Raw genomic sequence first — 24,842 nt, forward strand, 5'->3', positions numbered from 1 at the left:
ACACTCGGCTAATGACCATTTGTCGTCTGGAATATTGGATGGGAGTTGGCTTATGGGGACAGTAAAGACTCGGGTTCTATCTAAATAACAACAGCTATCGGTTATCGAGTCGTGCTCTAAGTAGCGTAACATGTATTAGTCATGGAGTCATTCAGGGCTAGAGTAACAGGTGCCACTTCCTGGAACCTCAGCCTGCTCTGTGCGGACTCTGCACTGTGACCTTGACAGGCATCATCTCGGGAACCTGCCGCCTGAAGCCTGAAGCCTCAATGCTGTCAACTCTTCTCTCACTGACTACCAGCACCTAAACCATTCCTTTCTCTCTCTTTCCTTCTCTTTTCGTCCCAAGGAATCATGCGTCCCGTGGGTTGTGGGCCGGCTCCTTCCTTGATTGAGGAACACGGTAACCTACCTACACAAAACAACAAAGCTACACGACAGGTACTGCGTGTAAGCACGCTCACGTGTTAAATCATCTCATGCTATGACGTCTGTGGTGCTGGTACTCCCATTTCACAGCTGGGGAATCGGAGACACAGACAGTTTAAGTCACTTCCCTGCGACTGCACAGCTCATGGACGGTGCAAAACTGGAACTGAACTAGGGAGTCTATTCCAAAGGGCACCCCCCCCCCCCACTCCTACAGGGCAATTCTGGTAGGAATGCAGGAGAACAAAGGCTCACAGCTGGAAGTCTGTTAACTTTGTAACTTATAAATGTCAGGAGGGTTCTTTCTTCTTCCTTGAGAGAAGGGCTTGAGGAGTCTCTAGTGGATGATGTCTGGGTTTTCCTCTGAAAATACAGGGCTGGGAGCCAGAGACCCATGCCTGTCAACTGAGCTTTAGGTACCTCCCCTTAGTCCTCAGTTTTGTCATCTGCAGTATGCATAACAATCTAACTTGTAAAAAAGGCTTCAGGAAAATTGTCTCAACAACGTGAGCTACGGCACATCTCTTCTGCAGCCACTATGACCGTCATGTACAACTGAAAACCAAGAAGTGAAAAAAAAAAATATTAGTGGGGTGAGTCAGAGTTTTGAGAAAAGGCAGGCCGGCTTCTCAGAGTTCAGCACTGCGTCCAGCCCGCAATCAGAGCCAGGCTCCCGGACTCTGAATTCAACAGGGAGACACAGCTGTAGGCAGTCAGCCTGTGACCCCGAAGGGCCAAAGGACTGCTGTTTGTGTGGGCAGCCCCTTCGTGGAGAAAACCTGCCAACGTCCTCTGCTCACGGGACACGACTTCAGGCTCTCCAGCACATGCCATCTGTCCAGGCTTCCAAGGGCTTAGGGGAGGCCTCCCTGCCCCCCCAAGAAGCCCCCTGCGGTATCTGCCCCTCTACGAGGCAGCCCTAGAGACAGACTGACAGGAAGTCAGAGGGGCAGATGGGTAGAGTTTGGAAGACACGGGGGTGAGAGAGCTTCCCCTTGGAGCTCACTGAGAGAGACTACAGTGGAGAGAGTGCAGGAAGCCCCAAGCCACCCAAGCCTCTCTTGCCAGGCTCTCCTTTGTCCATGTTAGCACTCAGGGGACACAGGCTTCCTGCGTCAGCCTCCAGACCCCGGCCTGGACTCAGAGGACATGGAGAAGGGGCAGCAGGAGACAGTCTGACCACCCTCACGCCCTGCCCTCAGCGCCAGCTCCCCCCAGGGCTTGCGGCTGGATTCTTTCCACCCTGTCCCCAGCTCACATCAGGGTAGATCTTCATCACGGGAAGGGAGCCTCTTTCCATCACAAGGAGAAAGAACTAAGGATCCCAGACAGGAAAGCATCCCCCCAAAGATGGAGGAAGTTCTCCTACAAAGCATGGCAGTCATTTGCCCAGAAACAGGCGGCTAGACCACGTGTCCTCCCAAGGTCCCTCTCAGAGGGGACAGACTCTAGGCTGTGAGGCCCTGTTTCTTTCAGAACCACTTGAATGTGCCAAGCCCATTCACTGACGCTCTTTAACAAAGGGGTGATAAGAGTTTGGTGGGCTGATTGCTCTGGAACTTACTCTGCAAAGAAAACACACAGATTAGTGACTAGGTACCCTGTGACATGAAGTGAGATTTTCCAAAAGCTGGGCCTGCTTCTTTTTTAAAGTCCTATTACCTCACACTGTTTGCTATGCAAGTCCATAAATGGTGTCTGGGTGTATTTTTCTCCTCATTTGATTGCCAGAGAGCAGGTATCTTTCCGATTTGCAAAATTATTTATTGAGGAAGGAAGTTATCACCTTCTATAAACGTGGGTTATATTGCTTCACTTAGAAGGAATACTTAAAGTGAAGAAAAGATCTCTGACTTCACAGGACTTTTTATTGTTGCCTCTAACCAGAGAAGCAGCTTGGGGAAACAAACAAGGAGACCTGGGTTGTGGGCTGGGCCCCATCACGAAGAGCTGGAAAACCATGGCTGACTGCCAACCCCTGCTGCTCTACCCACTGGTTTCTAGTTTCTTGATAACACATTTCGCTGAACTTCAAGCACTGACTGTGAGCGTTTCACCAGCCACTCAAGGGAAGACACAGGGAAGGGAAGTGTGGCTGAGGAAGAACTAAGGGTGGGCAGACCCACATCCATGCCCCAGGCCACTAAAAACACACAAGATGGACCTCAGGCCCAGTTTATAGCCTGTTGTTTTCCCTAACCTGAATTCACTTCCTCCTCTCTCTGTGAGAGACACACACCTTCTCTGCTCAGTCCCTGTGGTCTGCCTCACCTCAACCTCTAAGGCAGGCATGAAGCCCAGGCCTCGGCCAAAAAGCCCATTCCAGTAACTGGTGTGGGAACAGGCACTGGACCCAAGATTGCCAGTAAGAGTGAGGCTCAGGACTTCGGTTGGAGCTGCTGGAATGAAAGAAGTATGTACCTCCGTTGCCAGTGTTGCTCGGGAGATGGCACCTGGAGCTGGGAGCAGCCATGTTGTCACGTCTAATGGGAACCCGCCCAAGAATGGAGCCAAAGGGGAGCAGGGCTAAGAGATGGGTACAGGCTGGGCTCCGACCGCACCACCTGCACCCCCGAGATGAGTACTGATCCTGGACTTTTCAGTTTTGTGAGTCAAGAAATTTCTGTTTTGCTCCAGACAGTGGGAGTCAAGTTTCTGTGACTGGATTTGAAAAGGGTCCTGACAGATATGTCCATAAAGATATGACATTTCTTGCATCTTGAGCAGTTCATTTTGCTTTCGTTTCAAAAATAGGATCAGGAATGTCTGTATGGAGCCTCTTCACCCTCTTACTCAGCACAGGAAATCTCCCGAATTGATAATCATTCCATTATGATTTTTGCCACGTTCGTGGTTAAATACTGATGTAGAGGAAAGCTCACTTCTATCTGTGGAAATCTGCTCAGCTTCTTTGGTTTACAAAATCATTAAAAAGGTTCTCTTCTGTTGGCCCCAAATGTACACCTGTGAAATTGCTATCAGCACTTTGTTTCCGGGACAACATACACAGGCTGCTCCCCGAGACTGGCTTTCACCTCAGGTCCACATCCCTCCCCCTCTCTCTGAGCAAGATCCCTTCCTTCTGCAACTCAAGTTTCCACTGAAAATCATTAATTATTACTTCTAGGCTTGACTCTTCTATCACTGATATCTTTTGTCATTTTGATTCTTTCTATTCCTGGCTTTAATAATGTTTAATAATAACGTTTAATAACATTTCTTATCTGCCTGTCTCTTTCTTCACAGTCCCTACTATTGACAACCCCCAAGGGTTATGTCCTATGTCTGCCTATGTCGATAACCTAGCATGGGCTATCTCCCCTCTCATTCTGCCGCTGCCAGAATAATCTCTTTAAAATGAACTGCCAGGGTACCTGGGTGGCTCAGTTGGTGGAGCGTCCAGCTCTTGATCTCGGCTCAGGGCATTACCTCACAGTTCATGGGTTTGAGACCCGCGCTGGGCTCTGCGCATGGAGTCTGCTTGGGATTCTCTCCCTCCCTCTCTGCCCCTCCCCTGCTTGTGCTCTCTCTCTCTCTCTCTCAAGATAAATAAACTTAAAAACAAACGCAGCGCTGATCATGCCTCCCCCAAACCCTGAATTATTCCTCTACTGCTTACCAAATTAACAAGTTTTTTTTTTTTTTTTTTTTTTTAAATTTTTTTTTTCAACGTTTTTATATTTATTTTTGGGACAGAGAGAGACAGAGCATGAACAGGGGAGGGGCAGAGAGAGAGGGAGACACAGAATCGGAAACAGGCTCCAGGCTCTGAGCCATCAGCCCAGAGCCCGACGCGGGGCTCGAACTCACGGACCGCGAGATCGTGACCTGGCTGAAGTTGGACGCTTAACCGACTGCGCCACCCAGGCGCCCCCCAAATTAACAAGTTTTGACATTCAGGGTCCTCTGTGATTGTCCTCCTCCCTCTCTGGCACTTCTTTTTTTGTTAGTTTGTTTAACGTTTATTTATTTATTTTGAGGGGGGGAGAGAGAGAGAGCAAGCGCATGAGCAGGGGAGGGGCAGAGAGAGAATCCCAAGAAGGCTCCTCACTGTCAGTGCAGAGCCCATCGTGGGGCTCAATCTCACAGACCATGAGAACATAACTGGAGCTGAAATCAAGATTCAGATGCCTAACCCACCGAGTGACCCAGGCGCCCCCTCCCTGGCCCTTCGAGTCCTACTTCCCACCTTGCCCCAACCTGTTACACTCCAACCGGAGTTCTCTGCCCAGCCTGGGTTCACTGGTCACACTGTCCTGTGGACATGCCTTGTGCAGTCTTGCCCTACAACCTTCACCGTCCTCATTTCGCTTCCACTTACTGATTACAGTCTGGTCTTTCAAACCTACATCAGATCCTTGCCTCACCAGTTTAGAATGCCCCCTGATTCACCCACTGCAAATACCACTTAGCTGGCATTTACGTGCTAGTTTCCATTAGAATTTGAGTTGTTAACTCCGTGAGTCTTTTCGAATAGGTTGCAAAGATACGTGGGAGAAAGTACAGCGTTCTCATCCTTTTTTGTGTGACTCCAGTGCCCACGACTCTACAGTCTACATGGATGCTGGGTGATGCATCCATGAATAGGTTATATTTTTTTTCCCAAATGGAGAAACCTCTAAAAAAATGGAAAGAATAGAGGCACCCCTGCTTGAATGAATACCTATGTTTGCATAAACCCACAGTTGATGAAATCCCCAAATTAAAACAGCCAGGAAGAGATCACGAGATAACCAGACGCTTATCATCATTGAAAGGGAGACAGCTTTTCGTACATGTGTTTCACATAACCCAGGCCTTCGTGACCTTTTAAAATGGGTTTTCTTCACTGGTGCTGAAAATTTCCAGTTCAAGCTCAGAAACTGCATTATAGAGATATACATCTGTCAACCTCAAACTTGGTGAGGAGGTGGGTAGGTGGCTGGGCATTAGGCAATTACTTATTGCCAAACACCTTGAAGGAGAAGGTCTGCCTGTAAGTGAACTGGTTGATGTTTCCCATGTTTTGGTTCTAGCAAAGGGCGGGCTCCCCCCAGCTTCCACTTGAAGGCAGAAATGCAGCTTTTGATGGAAAGTCTTGAGAGTCCCTCCCGAGGAAGAGGGGATAAATAGGGTGCCAGTGCGAAGCCAACAGCATGTGAAGAGAAGACAGACTGAATGTTAATAACCCTGAACCACTGCGTGCCTGGATTTCAAGAGCAAAAGATTTCCGCTGTTTTATTGGGACGGATGTCATGTTACGCCATCAGGTAACTACTGGCTTCAGAGTAGGAAGAGAAAATATTGTTGACCCTGGGCATCAGCTATAGTTGGTTGGAGGGGCTAGGTTAGGAAGACTGTGGTAAGAGAGCAGCCGGAACAATTAGCCATCACTTCCCCAGGAGAGGGAAATGATGGGTAACTGCTTGCCTTATGTTTGCCAGTGCTAATTCCGAGTCATGAGTAAAGCTCTCCCCAACTCATTCAGTCTGTCTGAAACCCACCTGTCTTCCAAGGCCTCGTTCAAGCCCCCCTCCACCTGAGACTGTCCTGCCGGCCCCTAGTGCTTTCTCTCACTGCTTCTTCTTCTCCTCCTTTTTTAAGGTAAGCTCTAGGCCCGACGTGGAGCACACACTCATGAGCCTGAGATCAAGAGTAGCATGTTCTTCTGACTGGGTCGGCCAGGTGGCTATTAGAAGTGTCTCCTAAATCTGTGACGCTGGTTTCATGTGACTGCTAAAGTCACAGGCACATACACCACCACTGTTCGCACACAATCTTTTCTCTTTGTTTCGTCTTTTTTTTTTAGTAGGCTCTATGCCCAATATGGGGTTTGAACCCATGACCCCGAGATCAAGGGTTGCATGCTCCCCCCACTGAGCCAGCCAGGCGCCCCTTCTACTTCCAAATTCAGTGGTTACGCTTGTGCCACTCGTCAGTTTGCTTGTGATTGTTGTCTGCTGTTTATTACTGCACATGTCTAAGAGGCAAGAATCCCAGGACAACAGGATCAAACCACGCTGGCTAATCCAGCGGGTGCTGAGGTGTGACTATGCTGAACCGAGTCAGACATCGCGGGGAACAAGTATGAAATAAGCAGGTCCTGGACTACCAGCAGCATATGGGGGTTGGGGGGGGGCAGGGAGATTCATTCCTTCTGCTCCCCTCCCCTGACTGTTTCTGCGCATCCCTGGGGAGGTGGCGCAGGACAAGGACAGGCCGAACTTTGTCTTGGGGCACTGGGGCCTGCCCTGGGATGGAGACGAGGTTTTCAGAGCCAGGAGTGCCTCAAGGAGAAATATGTTAAATGTGCGTGCTGGCTCTGGACGGGTGTGCACTCCCTGGAAACCACGTGAGTGGAAAAGAGCATTTCGGTGCTAAGCACGATGGCAGATTCCTCCGCTCCGTCCTTGGCACAAAACTCTGCCTTTGGCCAAGGGTCAGAGGCCCTCCGGGGAGCCTGGGCCCCTTCCCAAGCCCAGGGTGCCTCCCCATTAGTCAGAGAGCCAGTCACAGTAGTTCTCTTCTCGGCCGTGATTGGCTTAGGCTGGAACACACGGTACAGTCCTGGCCAATAAGCTGCGAGGAGAGGTCTGCTGGGGGTCTTCTGACAAAGGTGGCATTCATCCCTAAAAGGGGCCACGCGAGGTGAAACTTCTTTTTTTTTTTCTCTTTTGGAGGTTGCGTATGAGGACATGAGACGTGGAGCCACAACGGCTGTCTTTTAAACCCGAGGGGAGGTGTCTGAGGTTATCCCAAGGACTGCCGGTGGAAAGACGGAAAAACCCTGGCTCCTTGATGACTTTGCTGAACCCAGAACTAGCTCTGGAGACGAGACTCCCCACCGCCACTCCTCCCTCCCCACGTTTCATCAATTTCGATATACATTTTACATATTTACACTTTAATGTTTCTAAAATTAGCATGCATATTTTAGGGGCGGTCATGGCTGAATTGGCAGCATTTCTTCTTTCCCACCTCGAGGTGGAACTTAAAATAATTGTGTGTTTTACAAAAGACTGCATCTAAGATTTGATGAATGTGGAGTGTCCTTACAGTTACCCGTCTTGTAGTAGGTTTTCTTGTTACTTGCTCCTGGAAGTATCCTCGCCGATCTGGCTGCTCTCTGCAGGAGGAGGCAGTGTGTGAAAGGTGCCAGGAACAGGAGGTGACACAGATGTGGGTGGCCCTTCCTGGTGTGGACTGAGCCTGGGTGCTCAGTCCCCCCGGCCCGGCAGTGAACGTTGCTCTTCTCCGTGCTGGGAGCAAAGGACTTGCACAGGGCCCTGCTTCTCCCCCAGCAACTGACGCGGACCGTGTGGCTGCTACAGACGGTGAAATGGCCAGTCACATGGGGCTATGACCTGCAGTGACAACGGTCTGGAGCTTTTTGAAGTCTAGAGTCTGGGTGCACGCGGCTGGAGAGTGAGGACATTCGCAGAAGAGGATGAGGAGTAGATCAGAGGGACTAAACCCGGGGAAATGCTCAGCCCCTATTACTGACCACACTGCCTCAGAACTGCAGGCTGCCCTCGCAGCCCTCATCCCTTTCCTCCTGCTGGGCGGGGGAGGCAGCCTCTTCCCTGGGTAGGGAGCCCTGCCTTCTGAAGGCCCTAGTTAGGGATGGACTGAGCACCTCCAAACTTTGAGATGTCTCCTCACTTTGAATTGTGTCTCTCTTATGACAATTTAAAATAGCAGATCACACACAAAAAAACCTGACTCGGCAGGGACCCCATCAGCCCAGACAGACAAGCAGATGACTGATTTTGTGGCACACCCACCTCATTCGGAGGGCAAGAGGCAACCTTCTAACTCTTTGGAAATGAGATGTGGCTGAGAGAAGCACAGTGGGTCGGTCCTGGTCCTCCCACACTGGTCTTTCTTGATCCATGTGAGGAACGGGCAGGGTAGGGGTGCAGGGTCCTCGCCTGCCATGGCCACATGGCCCCTGCACCCTCGGGGCCAGGTGGAGTCTACAGGGGTCAGGTTTTGCATCCTCACTTCCCCTCCATAAGTCCAGGTGCGGGTTCTGCCCTAAGCCTCCGGGCAGCTCCGGTAAAGCTTAGAGGAGCAAGCTGGGGTCACTCACCCATGTAGAAATACTCCGGGGACTTGTCCTCTGATGAGAAGTCCTTCATGGTGCCTCCAAACCGAAACCATAGTCCAAAACCAATGACGGCCGACCCTGCCAGCTGAAAGGGAAACAACCTGGTTTTTCAGGGAATGGAAAGGGATGGTGTACACATAATCTGGGAGTGGGCTGGGGGCACAGAGTGCTGAGGCTGGATGAGGATATCCCTTCAGAAACCAGCCTGTCCGCCCTTCACGTTTCCTAAGGAAGGTGAAACAATGTGCTCAAAGCCTCTCAGGTACCTGATGTGATACCAGAACTGGGATTTCCTGATTCCAAGCCCAGAGTTTTCCCCATTCTGCCAGGCTGCCCTGCAGTGACTGGGCATAACAGCACACCCTGGGAGGCATCTCAAAAAGAATGTTCCAATCAAAGTCCCCCTGGAAGGCATCTACCCTCTGCCACATCGTCCCTTGCTGGGCAGTCCACACCTCCTCACCGACATCACAGTGAAAGGGGACCGTCACCACAACAGCAAGCTGAGCTCTAAGACCTGGAAGAAACCCACTTTTCTCAACTGGAAGAAAGCACACCACCTCAGAACCCGCTTTCACCTCATGAGTGTGCAGTGCCCAGTTAGAAAGCTCTTTTAGAGGGATCTAGAACCCTGTCTTCACCAGGGCCTCTATGATCACAGTACGGCCTGGGGATGGTTTTGCAGGCAGAGAGGGAGCTCAGCTGTTTTTTTGTTTTGTTTTGTGTGTTTTTTTTTTCTTTTTGGTTGCTATTTTGAGTTTCCATGGAAAGTGAGAAAGGAAAAAATAATTTTCTGAAAAAGCACGGTCTGTGTACTGTGTGGCTCATCGAGAGGCCGTGTGGCTGGCGCAGGCAGCGGCTGGTAGACTCATTGCCTGCTTCCTCTCGGCCACTCTGAGGGCTTCTGTGAGGCTCCGCATCAATGCTGGGAGTCTTTCCTCCTGTCGCAGGACTGTCACAACTCCTGCCACAAACACCCATCTCGAATTGCGTCCTATCAGTCAATCAACAGCTACTCGCTGGGCACCTGCTGGGCTCGGAGGCTCTCGGGGAAGCAAGCAGATGTCAAGATCGCCTCCTGGGTCAGCCAACCCCTCTCATTGGTGTGGGGGCGCCCGAGACCATCATCACATGAGCAGTTCAGAGGCTGCTTCTGGCCCAACAGGGAAGAGCACACACACATGCTAGCAACAGGACAGGATGCGGTCAGGGCAGTAGAGGTTTTCCGAAGGAAAAGGGCATCAAAGTCAGGGTCAGACCAGAGCCCTTTGGATGCAGCATCCCTCCATTCGCAGGGCTGCTGCTAAAGGACCTGGTGCTCCCGTTTGGGGCTCTCTGGCTGGACTTACGTAAGGACTTTGTCCTTCCCTTGTCTCCAGGCCACTTCCCTCTGTGGCTGGCTTCTTCAGAAGAGCATGGGGAGTCAGAGGCGCTAGCGCTCCACCAGCTGGACTCTCTCATGTGGAATAAGTAAAAGTTTCCAGTACTTAGGGGAAAGCACTAATTGGATAATGTGAGGGACAGCTAAGGGAGCTGGAGTCTGCCAGCTTTTTATTTTTTTTTATAGCATTTATTCATTTTTGGAAGACGGAGAAAGACAGACCGTGAGCAGGGGAGGGGCAGAGAGAGAGGGAGACATAAGATCCCAAGCAGGATCCAGGCTCTGAGCTGTCAGCACAGAGCCCGATGTGGGGCTCCAACTCCCAAGACGAAGAAAGACATCATGACCTGAGCTGAAGTCAGACACTTAAGCGACTGAGCCACCCCGGAGTCTGACAGCTTTAAAAGGGGTTTTGCATGTTTAAAAGGGTAGCATGGCATGGAAAAATATTGAAAGAAGTCATGCTAAAACAGTCACAGTATGTATCTTTGAAGGTGGGATTATGGGTGGCTTTTTTTTCCCACTCTACCATCTAAGTTGTGTGCATTAAGCATGTATTACTCCTGTAAGCTTAAAAATGTTGTTTCTTTTCTTTCTTTTTTTTTTTTTATTTTTTAATTTTTTTTTTTAATTTTTTTTTTTCAACGTTTATTTATTTTTGGGACAGAGAGAGACAGAGCATGAACGGGCGAGGGGCAGAGAGAGAGGGAGACACAGAATCGGGAACAGGCTCCAGGCTCTGAGCCATCAGCCCAGAGCCCGACGCGGGGCTCGAACTCACGGACCGTGAGATCGTGACCTGGTTGAAGTCGGACGCTTAACCGACTGCGCCACCCAGGCGCCCCTCTTTTTTTTTTTTTTTTTTTAAAGCATTATAGGTAGTTTATCTGCTCAACCCTGAAAGAGCGGGGAGGCTTTTCTTGGGCCGTGCTTTAGTTTGGGAGGGAACCAGCTTTGAGGTCATTGCTGTTCTGGTGTAGGAAAGAGAATGATGCCCTTGGGAGGATACTGTCCTAGAAGCTCCCCGAGGCTGCCTGGGACAGACGTGCCCAGCAAAGCCTCACAGGCAACCCTCCCATCTTGCCTCTGCGGCGACTTGATGGAAAGACAGTTTCCAAATACAAAGCAAAATCTATTGACAGAGGCGTCAGGCCAAAGGCCTGCAGCCACCAAGCAGACTGTGGAGGAGGTGACTGGTCCCAGGGACACCCCACCACGCGGCCACATTTTTGGCATGTCTGTACACAGACTTTAATTTATTGCTGTCTGGGATCACCCTCCCAGACGGAACACATTTGTCCACTTCTGGCACACATGTGTTCACTGCATAATGGAAAATTAAAAGAGAAGTTGCAATTTAAAGCCACGGGGCAAGGAGAAAAAAATCTGGGCTTGCTCATCCACGCCCCCAACCCCAAACCACACGGGTTTCCTCCCGGGTCAAGGAAACTGTGGCTTAACTGAATGTCATCACTGTGTGGAGGGAATCCTCCCAGCACATAGCCACTGGCTGTGTCAGGAATACGTGGGTGAGGACCAGTCAGGCCTGAGGTTGCTCGTGACAACAGTGATCGCTGCTTTGGAAAGTGACATCAACACAGACCACATAGCCCTTTGGTTTTTTCAGACTCACCATTCCGGTAAGGCTCTTGTAATACTCTGACCACTGGACTCTGACTGATCTAACTCATGCTACAAACTGAATTAAATTGAAAAACTTCACCCCAATTCCAGTGCAGCCAGGGGCAAAGAGAGCAAGGCAGGTGTCAGTGAGTCCCCTTGCTCTGTGTGTCCCGAACCCGGGAAGAGACATCTCGCTAAATGATGTGGGAGAAGACTTCAGGCCCACTAAGCTTAAATTTTAACCCCTTCTAGGCCCAAACCCTCCGTTTTCCCGCTCTTCTCCTTTTAATCTCAGCCACAACATGCACCTCAGCCAGTGTTGGAACAAACAAGGAATGAGGCCGCCCTTTCCTTCTCTTGCCCCTGCCCTCACCTCCTTCCCCTTCCTCCCATCTTTCAAGGAATCAACTGCGGTCCCAGTGGGATGTGCTAGGCTTTAGGAAATCAATGCTGAAAGACAGGACTCACAGTCTCACATGGAAGATAATCCCATGAATGGACACATGAAACGTAATGCAGGAAGTGTGCTCATGGGAGAGCGTCACACTGCCCTGGGGGGTCAGAGCAAAGCGTGACAACCGGTGTTTGGCAGAAGGCATTTTGATTTACACCTTGAAGAATGAGCTGGAAGTCACTGAGCCAGGGAGGACTGGAAGCGGGGAGCAAATATCAGGCAGAGGGAACAGCATGGGTAAGGCTTTCCTTCCTTACCTGGAACCTGTGTTGGGCAGAGAGAGAAATCTGGGGCTGGAAAAGCACATTGGGGCAGACCATGCATGGCCCATGGCTTCTACTTAGCTTGCTGCCATCTTGGAAAGCCCATGGCAGGGCCTTGAGGGGAGGGGAGATGGGAGCTACTCATTTTGATGGAACAATCAGGAGCATGAGTGCTTCCTCATGCCAGACAGTGAGAAGCCAGAGATAAAGACCCGATGGCTGAAGGAGGGAGCAGGGACACTAGCGAGTGGATGTAGTTGAGTGGTGAGGACCACAAAGGATCCACTCTCCTAACTAAAGAACTTTCCTGAGGGCTGCCCCTGTGTCCAGGACTCGTACCAATCCTCATGCCTCTGGAGTAATTCTCACTAGAGATGTTGTTTTTTCTAGGAATGGAAGTTTTCCTACAGCAGCATGAGTGGGACTTTGATGTTGGTCACTTAAACATTTATTGAACATCTATTGTGAGCCAGGAGCCAAAGATTCATAGGAAAGGAAGACCCAGTTCCTTCTCAGGAGGATCTCAGGGGCTCATGGAGAAGCTGGTTCCCACCGGGTGGTCCACAACAGACACAAACCTTGCAGGCAAGAATTCAATCACAGAACCAGCCCACGAGAAGATGCCAGATATCATTATCCTTTGTGTCACATTTCTTTTCTGAGGATGAACTGTGCATTACGAACTCAGAGAATGCGATGAAACAGAATTTTGAGGGCAAAAGTGTGCCCGCCATTTAAAAAGAGAACAGGAATCAAATAGGGGGAAAAAGGTAACAGTGAAGGGATTTAATGACATCCATGTCATTAAATAGGGGGTCACCAGATACAACTATATTATGCATCTTCACAGGCAAGTGGTTTCAGTATCTAACCATACTCCAGAGCGTTTGCAGGACACAAAGTTGCAAATTGTAAGCATATGTCTTTAGAGAAGGCAGTTTGTGTTCTAAAACTGAAGTAGCAGCGGAGAGGTCTCCAGACCTGCTCAGAAAGCATTTAAGAAAGTGGATGAGCAAAAAGTTTCCTTTAAGGAATGGCTATCTGTCAGAAACAGATCATCTGGCACAAAGCAGAACTTGTCAAAGGATTTCAATTTTATTTTGCTGTATTTATTTCTACTTTCCTAGGATTGCTGATGAAATGTTCCATCTTGAGGACATATTTTTTTCACTTAAAGAAAATAAAGATTTCATGGATCACAAACATGGTTCTTTGGAAGGCACTAAGTTGGAAAGTGGGCTGTGCTGAGATGCGAAAATGCAAAGATCACTCCCCAGACCCTGGTGCCCAGGGCTGCCCAGCTTCCCACCTGCACCCACACCTACACCCAGAGGCGGCCAGCCAAACCTTAATCATAAAAAGCAAATACATGCCACTCTGCTATCTGATAACTAAACCCAGCAGAAAGTCCCCTATTTGGGTAAAAAAAGCTTCACTTGGGGAAGTTCTCAGTACATATTTTTTCACCTATATGGGAGACACAGTTTCAATTCCTCCTCACACTTGAGGGCCTCCGCTCTTACTCTCTTGCTGTTTCTTTAGCTTAGAAAGCTCTCCTCCCCTCCCCATCCCCTGAGCTCCCCAACTTGCCCCCCATCTCCACCCCCCAGCTATCAGCTCTCTTGTCACTTCCTCTGGGAAACCTACGCTGGCCTGCGTATGTATTTTCCTTCATGTCTCATGTAACCCATCTATTTAAATATTTCTGGAATTCAGAGGTGCCTGGGTAGCTCAGTTGGTTAAGTGCCTGACTCTTGATTTTGGCTCAAGTCAATGATCTCACAGTCTTGGGATCGAGCCTCGTGTATGGTCTCTGCTGACATGGCGGGCCTGCTTGGGATTCTCTGTCTCTCTCCCTCTCTCTCTCTGCCCGTCCCCGCTCTGTCTCTCTCAAAATAAATAAACATTAAAAACATAATCCGTTGTAAATATTTCTGGCATTGAAAAAAACTAAGGCCTGAGCTGCATGAGGGTAGGGACAGGGTGTATGTTGATTTACCCCTCAGCCTTGTAGAGCAGGCTCCCAACAGACATCTGTTACGTGCAAGAGTGGAGGGCCTTCACAAGGTTACCATTTAGGCTGTGCTGTGGACTGAACTGTGTCCTCCACCACCACCCAGATTCATATGCTGAAGCCCTACCTGCAGTGTGATGGTATTTGGAGGTGCGGCCTTTGAGGGATGATTAGGTTTAGATGGGGTCATGATGGTGAGAGACCCATGATGGGATGCCTTTATAAGAGACCCTAGAGCCCGCACTCTCCCTCTCTGTCTCTCTCTCTCTGCCATGTGAGGACACAGTGAGAAGGCAGCCATCTGATTTCCAGGAAGAAAGCTTTCACCAAGAGCCCAATCGGCCAATACCTTGATCTTGACTTTCCAAGCCTCCAGAATTGTAAGAAATAAATTTCTGTTGTTTAAGCCAATCTATGGTATTTTTTTTATGGCAACCTGACTTGACTAAGACAGGCTGACAGGAATGATTGCCCCCCAAGGGAATACTTTGCAAAATACTATTTTCAAAAACATCTGAGCCTGGGAAACACTGTGCAGACACCTTGGAAGGCACTGTGTGAACACACTGCTGAATATACTCAGCAAAACACTTTCCCACAGAAAACCAAAACAAAACCAGCGCAGGTAGTTATCCACTTCCGTGTTTCCTAAGCCTGTGCGGATGTGTGCTGTCCCCTCATGCATGGACACAGGGTACATCTCCACACGCCTTTTACAGGCAGGGACATATGATTGCAATTAGAGCAGCAATCAAGGACTCGAATGAAAGACTGAACCAAAGCAATTTTGTATTCTTGCTTCTCCAGGGTGAACCCCATGTGCGCCCACAACCCAACTCATCTGCAAATCTCTTCTTTGGGATGAAGTCACGCAAAGCTGGAAATGACACTTGAACCCCAGAGTTTCCATTAAAAGCTTTTAAGCTCGGGGGCAGTTCTCATCCCGGATGGAATCACGTAATGAGCACTCACAGTTTTGATGTGATTGCAAACCACATTATGATACCATAAGGGTAATGGAGTTTCATCCTTTCAGCAGGCAAACGTCAGAAGCACATTTGCTCTGGACGGTGACACTAATTTTCTCAAGGAGGAAAGCCAGCTCCCAAGATTTTCATCCCCTTATTCAGTGAAAGGAGGCAGGCAGCACTTTCTCAAAATCGAGGATTTTGTCAGAAGAAACCCAAGAGCCAAAGGCCACAGGAGATCTGAGGAAGCTCGCTGCCTTTGCCCTGACATCCGGAGCAGGTGAGGTGTAACGGGGAGGCAGGGCTGCAGCAGTGTATGTTAGCTTGGAAATGTGCCAGTTAGATACCAGGGTTTCTGATTTTCCCTATTATTTTTCTCATAACGGTTTCATTAGAACAAGCTTGTGCTTCAGAAATTCCCGAAAGACTGCCTCCGGGTAAGGATATATTTTAAAACCAATCCATGTTGAATTCTCTGCACTGATGGTAATGTTCTGCAATCAACATCGTGACAGAATCAGGAGCATGTCCTCTCTGGAAAGAATGCCGGGTTATAGATTTGAGCCAAACACACCTTCTTGTGCTTGTTTAGGTCATTAGGAAGTTAACTTGTGTGGCTCAACCAGCATGGCATTGCGTGGGAGGGAGTGTGGAAGTGCTGGGTCACCCCGGGGACAGGAGAAGGAAACTAACCTGGGGTGGAGCTTTCCTCCACCCCAAAGCAGATACAAGACAGGTGCTGGAAAGTGTGTTGCATTTACTCAGTGGTTCTACACAACGCCTTGTCTCTAAAGAGATACAGGGCAAAGGAGGAGGGGGGGAAGGATCAGCAAGGATTAGGAGAAAGGTGATGGCCGTATAGTTGTCTTTGACAGCAACACAAATATCACAGACTGCTGGCTAATGATTCCAGTGAGCAGATGGCTTCATCAAGGGAAGATCAAATACAGAACTAACATCCAACCCACCAAGTCACTGAAGTGAATGAAATCCGCTGTCTGCCTTAGCTCACCTAGCGGATGACTTCCCAGGAGCACAGTAATGGCCTTTTCTACATCCTCTGACTTCCTCCTTACAACACCTGGCTGGCTCTTATCCCAGGCTCGCCCTCTGAGTAGACATATACCTTGAGGGCTCCAATGCCTACTGTGATATCTCATCTGTATCAAGCTTTATATGAGCAAAGACTGGGCATGAAGCAATATTTGTTTTAGAGCCTAATATCTTTCAAGGTATCTCAAGAATTATTCTTGAGATACATAGGATTCTTAAATATCAATCTATGATAATGCTCTCCATCCAGTTTTAGATGGTACAGAGAAACAACAGGAGGAAATAAATGTTTCAGGTAGAACTCAGGTCAGACTGGAACAAGCCTAAAAGCTTTGGTTTATTAAAAAGTTAGCTTGGATGGAATCCCGGAGAAATCCTGAAAGTCCAGCTTGGTGTTCTAGAGAGCTTTTACTTAACAGCAATTTTGCCAGAAGCCATTTGTGCCGTGAAGGCAGACAGCGCTGGGGCATTAACAGGGGACCGGACAGATTCGAGCGTGTGCAGGGAGAGCAAATGGGCTTCCTGGCTGAGCGACAGCAACTTTCAGGGCACCAGGCCCTGCTCCACAGGGGGCTTTGCCATCCTCGCCCAACTTCCGTGCCCCAGTTTATAAGCTGACTCTTTCCCAACCACCATTACAATGGGGAGGACGGGGCTTGGCACGCACTTGGGAACACTGCCAACGATTCTTCTTGAAAATTTTACCGCTTCTGAGTATTCTGACTGCATAGTGATGCCCTCGGGCTGGATCATAACAAAAACATCCACCATATAGTGCTGCGGTGTCGACAGGCGGAGGTTCTAGGCATCCTAGATTGGAATCAGGCTCTGTCACTTACTAGTCTGTGATCCTGAGCAAAACACCTGATCCCTCTAACCCTCAGCTTCCTCATCTGCAAAGTGGAGGTAATAACAGTGCCTCCCTAAGAGGTTAAATGAGTTCACGGTTCACACTTAGGAGAGGGAGTGAGTGTTAGGAGTGGGAGTGGCACTTAGTTTCATTATGGTGATAGACGTGCTAATGTTACTACATACAGTCAAACTGAAAACTGAATCCTACTCAAGGTAGGAAACACCAGTCCCATGGTACCAATAGCTAAGTCTTCTGCTACCTGTCTCCCCTCACTTTTATTTTAGCTCTATGCTCTTTCCAGGATAGCTAGAATCCCCTTGAGTTTTCTCAATCATCTGATACTCCAGACGTCAGTGCCCCTTTCTAAAAACTATACTTCCCCTCTCTCTTTAGTTTTATAAGACCTAATGAGAGATAAACAGAAAAAATGGTTTAGAGAGAAAGAATAACTATACTTAGGCTAGAGCTATCCAATAGAACTTTTCCCAGTGATGTGAATATAGATGTTCCCTCTCTGTGCTGTCCAGTATTGTAGCCACTAGCCCCCTATGGTTATCAAGCACTTGACATGGGGCTACTATGACTGGGGAGCTGAATATTAAGTCTCTTTTAATACTAACTAATTTAAATCTGAGTCGCCGCATATGGTTAGTAGCACGGTCACCATACTGGAATGCACAGGTTCATCACAGCTCCAACCTTCTCTCCTGCTGGTCTGCAGACTTAGAGTGGTTGACACCAGAGAGTCTGGGGCCACACACGGAAACCCAGCTCTGTCGCTGGCTGGCTCGGAGTCCCCGCCAAGTCTCTTAAAGTGTCTGCACCTCTGTCTCCTCCTGTGCAAACGAGGGGTAACAATAGCTGCTATTTCGGAGATTGGAGTGAGGATTTAAGGAGCTAATGTAGAAAATGCGCTCAGGAAAGCAGCGGCACACAGCTTACATTTATATAATGCTTACTATTCTTCCTCAAGGTTTTGCTCCTGAAATTAAGTTTAAAAACTGTCTCTTGATACATATATACCCTTTCTCGATTCCCATCTTGCTTTTCCTCTGTCTTAAACTGATCAGTCATGTTCTCAACCTCTCTCCTGCCTCTCATATACTGGACCTGACTCTCGGCTTCCACATCTGTAAAATGGGGATAATTACATTATGTCATGGGCCCGTTGCAATTTGTGATCAAATGGGATAAGGCATGTGAAAGCATTTTGTAAACTAAAACATCATATGAATGTTAATTAGCATTATTATTTTTGTGTCCAATTAAATCCAAAAAGGATGAAAAAGGCCGGCCAAGGTAACCCTTACTCATCTGTAAGATATGCTCTCAGCCAATCGGATATTCTCATTTTACCTGCTTCTCCCTCAATTCCTTCTCCGAATTCTTTAGCAACCATGATGTGATTTGCCTCAGTGGTCAGTACAGCATCACTTACTTCAGGAGAACAGCCCTGTTGTGATGTTAATGGTCAATATTAACGTAGGGGATGGAGGTTATGTTCTTTTTTGTCACACATGGTTGGAGACATAAGGATATTGCATGCATGTTCTAGAATTGCACAGTGAAATGAAGTGAACAATGGACACAGGGTCACTGGGTAATTCTAGAAACCATCAAGTCTTAATGTGAAAAAAAAAAAAAAGTCTTTTAAGAGAAATGCCATAAGGAAGCCAAAACAAAGGGTACTCTCTGCCCCGTTCAGAAATGAGAGCCACCAGTAGGTCTTTGACCTCTTCAGGCCACATCTAAACCAAAGTGTATTCCCTAGACCAGCAGCATCAGCATCACTGGGAGGCTTGTTAGAGATGCAGACCTACTGAGCAAAGTGGATATTTGGACAAGATCTTCCAATGATTCGCAGACACACTGAAGTTAGAGGGGCAGCAATCACCAAAGGCTTTCCCATCGCTTCTCAAAGCTTTCCCCTTGGTAGTAGAGAGTGAGAGCAGGGCACAAACAGGCAGCCCTTGTGCTGCCATCAGTGAACGTAGTCCTGTTGGCCAGAGCTTTGCCAGTGACCGCTGAACCTCTTCTAGGTGCGGAGAGACAAAGGAGGATCCCAGCAAGAAACAGTCACTGCCCTCGAGGAGCAAAGACACTAGAGAGGAAATAAGCCACAGTGAAAGGGAAAATGGAGCGCTAACATAGAGGCATGAGCGTCTCAAGGTCAAGGACTGTGTCTTAATCATTTTTGAGTGCCCAAGCACTTGGCAGGGTGCCGGGCACACAGTAGGTCGTCAGCATATGTCTCCTGAGTAACTGCAGAGGAGGACATCTGTCCTTTGGACTCCGTGCCTTTCGGAAGCTATGAAACTCTTGCCCTTTTAGTTGGCCGGTTGGACCTAGGCCACCTATCTGCCACTTCTCTTTACCTTTATGAACCTCTTGGATTCTGGTTTCTACTTGTACTTCTAATGCTTAAATATGACTGCTGCTAATAGCTTACGTTATTGAGTGTTACCTATGCACACGTACTATACTTACTATTTTGCCTATAGTAACTCATTTTATCTGCACAAAAATCACAGATGGATGTTGGTACTCAATTATGTCTATTTTATAGATGAGAAAACTGAGGCTCAAAGAGGTTGAACAACTTGTCCAAGGTCCCCTAGTTAGTAAATAATACAGGCAAGAACAACCCCAGGCAGTGTGATGCCAGTATCCACCTTCCTGGCGTTGAGTTCCTGGATTTGAATGGCCATACTGCCTGGACCTGTCCGAGGTCTACCCGACTACTGGCACTATACCTCTAGCCTCCACACACTGGCCCTGTCATAGACTCCTTGTCCCCTCCAGCAACGCTAGGCCCCTCTTGTCCACGTTAGGGGAGGCTGGCCTCCACTGCTATCTTCCCCCCCTAGACAGAAATCAGAAACAAAGACTATCCTACAAGAAGGCCAAGGAAATTCCTGTCTGCCTTCTGGGGTGGTCTAGCTTTTGGGTGGACTCCAAAGAATACTTTCTTCAGGTATTTTTCTAAACCAGTGTTCTGAACAGGTGGTAGCTCTGAAGTTGCTGTTTGAATTCAATTTGACAAAGTGGAGGAGGCAACCTGTGTAAGCTTCAGTAGGGTCAAATATGTTTTACTCCCCAGCCCACGGGACACAGTCTTTCCCAACAGCACCTGCTAGACATCACCGACTGAAACCCCAAAGCTGCATGAATAGTGGTGAGAAGGAAAGGAGAGAAACTTCAGACAAGCCATATATGGCATGTGACTTTCAACAATGAGCAGTCCTGCTTCCTGTCGGTCGCTAACACCAAGTTGCTCGGTATAGCACAATGATAGGAAAACGCTGAGCGTACAACAATAAACCAAGGAATAAACAGCGCCCAGGTTTTTCTTGAAACCAACATATGCAGTGTGGTGGACTGTGGTGTTTTGTTTATATTGCTATGCAACAGAAGAAAAAAATAAAGGTGATTTCAGTGAAAGGCATGGGAATATACTGTGCTATCTGATTGCAGTGTCCGAATTTAGACATGACAGATGTTGGGAGGGGTTCCATGTTAGACATCGACCATGATAACAGACATGAATTTGGTGGGGTTCATGGCTAGGCTGTACTTCTGTTTTTAAAAATTCAGTGGTGAATACAGTCAGCGGCCCTGGGCCAGGCAGTGCCGTGCTGGCTCTGGCAGGATCTAGCTGAATGTTTATAAAATCAGGAGCACAGCCTGGGGAGGCTTACTTAAACCAAACTGCCAGAGGAGGCTGCGAATTGATTTGTCAAAGTGCAGATCACAGAACACACCCACCCCTACCTCCTTGCCTGCCTTCTGTTGAAGGCCTGATAGGAAAGAGAGTGTAGTCCCCGAGGGGGACCTTCTATCTCAGAGGGGTAGACACCCAAACATCCAACAGTGTGTGGCAATATTACACTTGAATATCACAGTTAAAGCCCAGCCTTCCAGGAAAACTGGCCCCCACCCTCTGCCCATTCCCCAACCTCCCCACAAACCCCTCCAACCAGGAAAAACAACTTCAGAAACGAGGGTGGGGCTTTTCTGGAATCAGGTTCCCTCGGTTACAGTGAAGGTAGACATCCAGATAATTTATCCCAAATATTCATTTTCCCCTAAGTCATTATGTACTGGTTTCAGCTGGCCGTTTCCCTGTGGTTGTGCGTGTAGAGGACCCGGGAAGGCCTCTTGTAACTGCTGCTGCTCTGAGACCCACAGTCCCCACCCTCCCATGGAGTTGGGAGAGAGGAAGACCCCATACCACCTGCACCCATCCCTGCCCCTGTCCTGTGCTCAATCTGCCCAAGACAGAACAAATTGGCAGGTAATGAGCGGGAAGAGATAGGCTCAGTCATCCAGATAAAGTCGATCATTGATTATCTGTGCAAACTGGAAAGGTTATTTGTACCACGTCCTCTAACCTGCAGATTCATGAATTCATTCTACAGACTATTCATTGAGCGGCTCCTGCGTGCTGGGTTCTGTTCTAGGCACTGGAGGTGCAACTGTGAACGAGACATAAAAACAAAACAAACAAAAAACTCCTGCTCTCCGAGCACTCCGAGTTCTAGCGCTCCAAATTCGTGAGTACGAATTGAAAAGATAACATGTAGTTATCCTAAAACAAAGACAAGCTGCAAGCCATTTGGCAAACAGACAGGCTATTCCCCCAAATCACGGGACTCGGGAAAGAGAGCTAATTTTTATCGAATGCTTCCTGTCTGCACTAATAACAACGCTTTTTGAGCACTTACTACGTACTAGACTCATAGGAAGAGGAGGTCAGGCGCTTTACACATTTCCTTTTAATCCTCCTGACAACCCCGTTACCTCAATAGTATGGACGAGAAAACAGACTCTTAGAGATGAGAATAGCTTACTCAAGCACACTCTGCCTGGGATCTCTGCACTCAAGCCTGACCGCTTTGTCAGACTGGATGGTGGCATCGCTCCCTTGCCTTGCCTACCTTCATTCAACAGTCCTTCGGGGTTCAGCTTAAGCACCCTATTCTTCAGGACAAGAGTCCTGACTCCTCACTATTGCTGTGATCCTTTCTCTGAACTCCTTAATTAGATCATACATATAAAAGGTCACGACTAACCCCAGTAGCTAACACATGGTAGACGCTCAAACATCACTTCGTTCCTACTTCCCCTCTTTATTGTGCTTATGGCCAGAAGTGTGAACTTTTCGCTTGATTATATACTTATTAACTTGTTGTTCTATATGCATTGGGCTTGCTTCCTTAACAACATTAGCAAACTTAGGGAACAGCATTTTATATTGACAAATTATACATATTAATTTATATTTATATGTGATAAATGAGCTTTATAATACTTACTTAATAATTGTTTAACAGTGGTTCTCAAACTCAAGCATGCATGAGAATTACCTAGAAGGGTTGCTAAAATAGATTGCTGGGTCCCTCCCCCAGAGTTCCTGCTTCAGCAGGCCTAGAATGGAGCTGAGAATACGCATTTCTGACAAGTTCTAAGGAAATGCTGATGCTGCTCGTCTAGGAACCACTCTTTGAGAACCCCTGCTTAGGAGTGTGATGTACCACAGTGTTTAGGAGTTCGAGTCCTGCCTCTGCCACTCACTAGCTATTTGACCTTGGGCAAGTCAACCTATTTGAGCCTCTTTCTTCAACTGTAAAAATGGGGATAGCAATATTATACACGTGAGGACTGTTGTGAGGATTAGGTGTAATAATGAATGCAATGTGCTTAGCACTGTCCCTGACACACAGAAAACATTCAAGAAATGCTTCCTCTTATCCCTGGAAGGGCTGGCATAACATCAGGCACTAAGTAAGCACTGAGCCCAGCCCGAGAATTCCTTCTAAGGCTGATATGAAACTTGTTTTGAATTTGTAAGCAGCGAGAGCGAAGGGTGTCACCCAAGCATGACATCTATAATTAACAGCTTTTGAAATTAAGCCACACTATTAAAAAGCACAACATAAAGGGCCTTTAGAAATGTCCCTCCCTACAGTAGGCTGAGTGTAAATGCCTGGGATACAAAAACCATGTGTATTTTTAAAATTCAGGGGCTGTCTTTGGGGTGCCTCCTTCACACCTTCCCCTGCTGCAGGATGCTGAGCCTGGTAACTTGTCTTCTGAGAGGCTGCAGTTGCTGAAGTCACCCAGCCATCTGGGCTAATGGGTTGGCAGACATGAGCAGAGCCCATCACTCAATAATTAATTAGTTGCAGCCATGGGAAGACCGACTCCCCAGAGCCCATAGGACAATCACCATCCTCTTCCTTCCTGGCTGTTTCAAAGCACCCGGGCCACTGCTGCTCCCCCCCCCCCCCAACCCACCACCCCAGCTTTAAGAACCTGTTCACCCAAAACAAGATTTTTATTTTCCCCCAGGGTCTAACTGAGCGGTTATACTGACCGACAGTTTCTTGAGAAAGCCCAAGCAGGAACGTGCAGAGAAAACAATTTTTAGACCTTGTCCTCCAGGGCCTGAGACAGGATAGCCGGGGATCTAGGGATGGTCTGGCCCTAACCTTGTCCCAATAATATAGGAGACCAGGGGCATGGCCCTGTCTCTCTGTGAACCACTAATCCGGGGAATGCTGGTTCAATGCAAAGTTGAATGAGATCATCTGTGGTATTTAGCAGAGGCTGCGGGCTAGGGGTTGTGGGGAGATGCCGATGCCCTTTGCAAGCCCCTCTCTTCCGTCCATACGCTTCGCAGAAGAGCACCACCACCCCCTCCCAGCCCGTGGTACCCTCTTCTAACACCCAGAATAAGGACGACCCCCCCCATACCATTTTCACTCCTACCCCCAATTTCCTAAACAAAACCATCCTTGCCAGGTGGTGTCTCCACACACGCCCTTTGGGGCACCACCCCCCCCGACAGCCCCCTCCTGGGCCCGGAGTGGGGGGGGGTTCTCTTCCAGCGCCCTGGCCAGGCCCCCGCTGCGGTAGAAAGGGAGAGCAAGAAGGGGTGAGTGCCCTGAAGGCTGGGGGGACCCACTCCTCAGGAGGTGAGGTGAGGAGGGGCTGGTGTCCCCGCATCTGGAGTCACCAGCTGAGGCAGAGGTTCCTCAAATGTAAGATCCACAAGGTGTCCCCCCCCCTTCTCACCGTTTCTTGTTGCTCAACCTCTCCCTCCCTGTGCTTCCTTCCCCTCCATCCCTCCCCTTTTATTTCCCCCTCCCTCTTTGTCTGCCTCTTCCACACCTCCGCCTGTTTGAACACCCAGCCTTCAAGGAGCCCGGCTCGGACGCCGCAAAGGCCAGCTCCCCGGGGACCCTGGCCCCGCGCCCCCGCCCGGCCCCTCCCCTGCCCGGCCCTCCGGGCTCCGGGTCTCACCCAGAAGAGCAGGTTGAAGCCGAGCAGCAGGTACTTGATGCATCGCAGGCCCCCGCGGAAGCGCCCCATGCTGCGGCCCCGGCGGCGGGATCCCGAGTCCCCAGGCCCGCGCTCGGAGCGCCGGGAGCGGCGGGAGCCGGCGGGGAGGGGGCGGAGCGCGAGGGACCGTGGGCGGGGCCTGCGGGGGGCGGGGCGGTGGGGCGGGGCCTGCGCCCGGCGCGGGGCTGGAGCGGGCCCTAGGGGACCCCGAGAGACTGGCGTGGGGTGGGGGCGCAGAGGGGGCGGAGAGCCGAAGGCCGGAAGGACGCGTCCTCCGCTGTGCCCCCGCAGCGCGGGACCTTCCCTCGGTTGCGGGGCCCCGCGGGCGCAGCGCTCTCGGTGCTTCCGCGGGCATCTGACGGGTAGGAGCG

At 49.2% G+C, this 24,842-nt stretch overlaps 1 protein-coding gene across 1 annotated transcript in view; it reads right to left on the minus strand.

Annotated features, from left to right (window-relative positions):
* The window catches only part of TSPAN2 (tetraspanin 2), a 59,102-nt gene extending 34,511 nt beyond the window's left edge, over positions 1-24,591 (minus strand). Inside the window, exons 1-2 of the mRNA XM_086717910.1 lie at positions 24,433-24,591; positions 8,501-8,603 (exon numbers count right to left, since the gene is read on the minus strand). Coding sequence (XP_086574036.1) covers positions 8,501-8,603; positions 24,433-24,501 — 172 coding nt within the window. The 5' untranslated portion in view covers positions 24,502-24,591. The remainder of the gene's footprint in view (positions 1-8,500; positions 8,604-24,432) is intronic.
* Positions 24,592-24,842: the final 251 nt, after the last annotated feature.

Source organism: Puma concolor, chromosome C1 (assembly GCF_028749965.1).
Source record: "Puma concolor isolate L17-30 chromosome C1, mPumCon1.1.hap2, whole genome shotgun sequence".
Lineage (NCBI taxonomy): Eukaryota > Metazoa > Chordata > Mammalia > Carnivora > Felidae > Puma > Puma concolor.